Source organism: Telopea speciosissima, chromosome 1 (assembly GCF_018873765.1).
Source record: "Telopea speciosissima isolate NSW1024214 ecotype Mountain lineage chromosome 1, Tspe_v1, whole genome shotgun sequence".
In the NCBI taxonomy this organism is placed as follows: Eukaryota; Viridiplantae; Streptophyta; class Magnoliopsida; order Proteales; family Proteaceae; genus Telopea; species Telopea speciosissima.
In genome coordinates, this window is record NC_057916.1 from 17,567,261 (window position 1) to 17,573,917 (window position 6,657).

The 6,657-nt window shown below is 38.8% G+C and overlaps 1 protein-coding gene across 1 annotated transcript; it reads left to right on the forward strand.

Annotated features, from left to right (window-relative positions):
* Positions 1-4,253: 4,253 nt before the first annotated feature.
* On the forward strand, positions 4,254-5,578 carry LOC122644769 (E3 ubiquitin-protein ligase PUB23-like). Its single transcript, XM_043838155.1, has one exon. The coding sequence runs from the start codon at positions 4,278-4,280 to the stop codon at positions 5,487-5,489; it is 1,212 nt and encodes a 403-aa protein (XP_043694090.1). The 5' UTR covers positions 4,254-4,277; the 3' UTR covers positions 5,490-5,578.
* The last annotated feature ends 1,079 nt before the right edge of the window (positions 5,579-6,657 follow it).

Below are 6,657 nucleotides of genomic sequence, written 5' to 3' on the forward strand. Positions count from 1 at the left end.
GATCAAGAAGTAAATGATGATTTCCTATTCAATTTGATGAAATATAGCTACCCTATATTTGAAGATTTTAATGATTTTTTGGGTCATCAGTGAAGGTAATCTCAGCAATCATGTGGGAGGAGGAGGAGAAAGTCCAATTTGATGTTCTATTACTTTTAAATTTTTATTTTTTTCAATAAAACCTTTGGTTTGGATTTTATTATTCTTCAAAGTAATTTACTGTAATATTCTAGCAGTCAGTAATTAAAAGGTCTCCTTCTAACAGCCCCAGCTAAGGTATCTAAATAAGCCCAAAAATAAATGGGCTTAGGGCCAAGGTCTGGATCCATGTGGCGGTATCTTTAAATTCATGGTTGTTACATCAAAACAAGCCCAAACCCGTTGGAACATGTTATATGTTCAAAGAATGGGTCGAATCATGTGTAAGCGCCTAAGGGTAGGGTATTATTTTTTTTGTCTTAGTAAATTACTCCTTAATTTAGACATTACGTGTAATTTAAGAACTTTTAACACTTTTGCTAAGAAAGCAATCCTTGAAAATTCTATTGGGATTGAGCAAGAAGTCCAATCGAATAATTATAACCTTTAATTCGCGGGCACCTCTAATTCCTCTAATAGGGGGGAGTGGACCCCACCTTGGGCAATGTTTTCGGGTAAAGAGTAGGGTGGCCATTTCCACCCCATGTGAGGAATTGGGGGAATTGGAGGGGATAACGATTTAGTCCAATCCTAGTCTATAAAAAAAAAAATTTTGATTTGAATTATTAGTTTAATTTAAGTCATCCTCTCACATCTTCGGCATGGAGGGCCATATAATATGTCATGTGTTGAAGAATTAATTAATTGAAGGGAGTTGTTTTCCCGACCAACATATCTATTATGGATCCATGGACTGCACAAATATCACATGGTAGATCAGATTTTGGCCGGGCTGAAATTTTGTTGATGCTAAAGTTCCAATTTTAAAATCTGAAATTTTGTTGATAGATAGATCTAAAGTTTCAACCTCAAATGTGATCAAGTTTTAAATTAGACAGAGTTTGCGAAGTGGCAAAATAAAATCTTTGAAAATCTAATGGTAAAATGGACCTTACAAAAAAGAATTAACATATGAAAATAGAAGAGGAATATGCCAATAAACCAAAAGGTATGTGATTGAATTTGAATTAAATTTTTTTGTATATGATGAATTTAAATCGTTCGTAAATATCCAATAGTCGGACCTTCACATCACCCTTCCACATGTCTGCAATCTAGGCAAACTTTTTCCCTAAAATAAAGATAATTGGATTCACATTTTCAATCAATTAGAATTTGATTTTGAATTGAGAATGGATCATAGCCTAACCAGGTTTTGAACTTTATTAACCTAAAACCAGGTTCAAATTTTGACACACGTATCTTTTTTACTTAGATGTCACATGGTGGGAAAGTTTTGAAATCTCTGCAAACTAATGGTAGTGATTAAAAGGTGGAAATCCCACCCCCTTGAACAAGAAAAATGATTTGTTATCGGAACTCTTCCACCTTTAGAATGCCATGGTAATTCTACCTACTCCTAGAGATTAGAAGATAAAAGCTCACTACTATACATTTGAATTAACAAAAACAAAAAATACTAATTTTATACAAAGGAAGGCCATGTCTATTCCAAGCAGGACGGTTTCGGTTTGGCCTCTTTTTGGCCACTCCACAATCATCGATGAAATCTTGTAATTCAACAACTATGAGCTTTTCTCGTTTTCATTTTGTGAATAGATGTTTATTTACCATAAAATCAAAGAATATTCTAATCCTACTATGCTGGGATACCATTGAGGTTGTTGTAACCTGGTTGGTTATCCTTATACCTCTCTAGATCTCTTAGGGAAATGGTCGTATGTATGTCGTTATTTAAGAAGTGCTCTTGATTAGTGATCGATCACCAGAGAAAGAGAGAGCGTCTCAGTGCACGAGGCTTCCACTACTGCAGGGTCTCGGACGAGAGGGGGTAACTGTACGCAGTCTTAAATACCTCCTGCTTGGATTGGATCACCTGATTGACCAGCATTAATTTGCAAATTAATTAGGATCATGAGGATGGGGAAGTCGAAGAACAGCATAATAGTGCTTCTCATCCTCCAGCAACTTGTCATCATCGGAATGCCCTTGTTTGCAGAGTCGTTCAACATCTCTAATTCTAAAAAACGCCATGTGTATATCATCAACGACTTGGGTCCCGGTCCAACAAATGGTCTAAGCTTTCAATGCAAATCGAAAGATAACGATCTTGGGCTTCAAAAACTTGAGAATGGCCAAGCGTTCACCTGGGATTTTAGACAAAACATATGGAAAACAACGCTCTTCTGGTGCAACTTTTATTGGGGGAACAACAAGCAAGGCAGTTACCAAGTCTATAATGCCAAGAAGATGAGAAATATTAATCCACCCATCGAATTTTTTTACAAGGTCAGACAGGATGGCTTATACATCAGCAACACTAGAGATGGAACTTATACCATGGCCCAACCTTGGCCATAATATATATATATATATATATATATATATATATATTATAGCCTTTTTCTTTTTCTTCCAAGCTACGTTAGTTATTCGCATTATATGTCTGGGAAATTCTCTACTCTTTATGGAATTTTTTGTTTTTATCATTCTTGAATCAATGTCTCCCTTTGCCTGTCAAGCTATTATGTCTTTTTTTTTTTTTTTTATTTATTTATTTTTATTTTTAATTTTTTAAATTATAGACCTCTATGAGATAAGAAAATTAAGAAGAAAAGTTCTTTGTGAGTGTGTGTATCGCGGATTTGGCTCCTCTACAGTTTGGGGTTAACCCAAACTCTCGGGTCAGCACCTCGGCATAGATGTCCATTCAATGGTTGGGCATCGAGCTCCTAAAAAATTCCACTCATAATTAAAATTTTGAAAGGAGCTTGATACCCAACCACTGGATGGACATTTGTGCTAAGGTGGAGACTTGGGAGTTGCGCGCAACATGATGGCCATACAACCCCAAGCCACAGAGGAGCTCGATCCGTGTATCACTCATGCCCAAACATGAGGGGGGGGGTGCTCTCATTGGCCCCCACACGTATGCAAGGTAGTGGTGTCAATCGGTACGGTATCCAATATTCGGTACGGTATCGAAAGCCAAATACCCCATAACGATACCTTACCGTATCGAGTACGATATAATTTTTCCATTTGGTATGTAGTTTTATTTGGTATGTATATGACACCGTATACGGTATTATATGATTTCTTATATTATATATAAAAATTAATATTATAATATAAAATCTATTATATTTAGTATGTTATATTCTTATATATATAAATTATTATATATATTTAATACATATATCCTTATATATATTATTTATTATATATAAATTAGTATGTATATAAGTATTTATTATGATAATACAATACGGTATTGGTATTCGATAGGGTATCGATACGTACCATCGGTATCAATCTCCATACCGATACCATATCATACCATACCAAGTATGATACCATTTTCCCATACGGACCAAATTATGTTCGATATGGTAAATGATTTCAGTACTGAATTGACAACCTTAATTACTGTAAGGGCCACGCTCCTCCAGTGAGAAAATCAACCAACTTATTTTATAATTTCTTTTCTTGTCTCGAGATTGCCACCTCAATTCCATAAATATTGGGATAAATTTTGACCATCCGATCTACTAACAAGGCAAGGAAAAGAAATCGTCCATGCTCTATGTAAAATATCCACCACCATCACCACCAGTTCTAAATCACTAATTGTAATACACCTGTAGACCCGTTTGATCATCCGTGGGGCCCAAATACAAATAAATCAAACAGCTGTTTCTACTACCAAACCATCCTTGCCGGCTTGCAGCATGTTTGGGTCCACTCAAAAAATAAAGCAATATTTACGTGTTTCTCATGTACACATTCGTTCGTGGCTAACGTTTTCCTGGGGTTTGACCATTTGACCACCGAACGGGATTCCAGAATGTAAGACTGTTGAAATTAAGACCAACACTTCACGGCACCAAATGCTATTCCCTTCCTTCCCATAGGAAATTTCTCTTTCTTCTCTTCAAAGCACTCCCCCTTAAATTAGCCGCCTTCTCTTACCAAACTCGATCAAGAACTCAAATACAACACCCCTCCCCCCCCCCCCCCCCTCACCCTTCTTCCTTATTCAGTTCCATCTTTCCATCTCTCTCTCTCTCTCTCTCTCTCTCTCTCTGTGTTAGCCCTTCTATCATCTTTGACTTTTCATGGACGAGATTGAAATTCCTCAGTACTTCATCTGCCCTATATCCCTTCAGATCATGAAAGATCCCGTAACAGCCGTCTCCGGCATCACATACGATCGGGATAGCATCGAACAGTGGTTGTCGTCGGGCAAGAACACGATGTGTCCGGTCTCAAAGCAGCCTCTTCCTGCAGATTCCTATATAACCCCAAACCATACTCTCCGGCGACTAATCCAGGCCTGGTGCACCACGAAAGGCGTCGATCGAATTCCGACCCCGAAATCGCCTCTGACCAAGACCCACATCCTTAAACTCCTCCGAGATCTCCGAGTTCCTCAGCTACAATTGAATTCACTGAAAAAGTTGGAGTCCTTAGCTTCTGAGAAAGAAAGCAACAGAAGAGATATGGTAGAAACCGGAGTTGGAAAGGCCATGGTTTCATTGATCGTAAGATGTTTCAGGGAAGTCCAAGCAGATAGTATTCTAGAGGTTTCTCTGAATGTTCTTCATCGTTTGCGGATCCCTAATGATGAAGTGAAGCTTCTTCTTATTGAGTACTATGATTTCATGGATTCAATCATGTGGGTTTTAGGGCAAGAGATGGATAATCCTGTAACAGTGAAGACAAATGCAGTTCTAGTGTTGAAAAACTTCATTCAAGCTGCAAGTAAGAATCTATTGGAGCGAATAAAACCCGATTTCTTTGAAGGTTTGATAAGGGTTTTGAGAGATAGAATCTCTCAACAAGCCACCAAGGCTATCTTGCACGTCTTACTAGAGGCTTGTCCTTGGGGAAGAAATAGAGTAAAAATCATAGAAGCCGGTGCAGTTCCGGATCTAATCGAGCTAGAGCTTACGTTACCTGAGAAGAGGATCTCAGAGTTGAACTTGAGTGTATTGGATTATCTATGTTCATGTGCAGATGGGAGAGCACAATTGCTAGATCACGCTGCGGGTATTGCGGTGGTGTCGAAGAGGATGTTAAGAGTATCGCCGGCAGCTAATGAATCGGTTGTGCATATTCTTGCATCAATTGCAAAATTCTCTGCTACAAATGAGGTTCTCAATGAGATGTTGAGAGTGGGAGCTGTGGCAAAGCTTTGCATGGCTCTTCAAGCTGAATGTGGAGGAACCGTGAAGGAGAAGGCAAGATGGGTCCTTAGGTTGCATTCTAATGTGTGGAGCAATTCTCCTTGCATTGGAGTTTATCTGTTAACAAGGGATCCTAGGTAGCATTATCAAATACAAGTATACAAAATTCACCCTAAGCAGGATTAGGCAAAAGAGTTTTTGTTTTGTTTAAGATTTTGTAACGATTTGTACTTTCATGTGCATAATTTGGACAAGTTTTGAATCTACCCAAAAAAAAAAATTTGCAGAAATTTTGAAACTGATGATACAAAAAAAATTGAATTGCTCTTGGTCTATTATTTATTTAGGGAGTAGTTCTTTGTGGGGGAGCGCAGGGGCCATGCATGCGTGGCAGCCAATGAGAGCATGCTGGTATTGTGGGGGCGGGATTTCAACTTTTCATGGGGGGTGGGACGTTCATTTCACCCCCCTCACTATATTTGGGTGTGGGTAGCCTGCCCCATCCCCACCGAGAACATTTTTCCAATTTAGGGTTTCTCACAAAGCCAATGTGGGGGGAAGAATCAACATGCCATTCCAATAGCTGTCATGAAAATGATATCATATGATACACATGGGATCCACATGTTCAAAATAAGAGCAAAAATACTAATAAAAAAACCCAAGTAAGGGGAAAATCACATTTTGGCATCTAGATTGTGTGGCCTCTACACCAACGGGGGTTAATGAGAGTGCGCACAAGGCATCCAACATGGGTGAGATTTTTCATTTCACGGAGGGTGGGGTGATCATTTCGCCCTTCCTGTAACTAGGTATAGGTGCCACGTAGTTTGAGAGTCATCTTTTTCTTATAATTTATTTGTGCATGAGAGTGTTGCTTGGTTGCGTAGTGCCTGCACCAGCACGAGGGCCAAAGAGATCGTACACAAGGGAATCAATAGGGTTGATATTCGATTTCATGGGGGCAAGGTCATATTTTTGCATACTCATTTTGCTTTTAATAATTATGTATGGGACAAGAGAACACTCCCTGGGCCTCTAGTGTTTGCACATGCACCCTGACCAATGGGAGAATACATGCAAGCATCAACTTAGGAGAGATTTCCGCCCTTCCATGTGATCAAGGTGATACTTTTCATGGGGACGTAACGATACTATGTCTAGAGAGAAGAGCCAGGCTGGCCACTCGACCACGTAACGTTCTTTACCCCGTGTGTATGATAAATATGAAATTCATGAGTTATTAATAGCCTTACGGGAACAGTCTGATCAGTCTCACCAGTCCTTAACTCTTAGTAGATAAGAAATG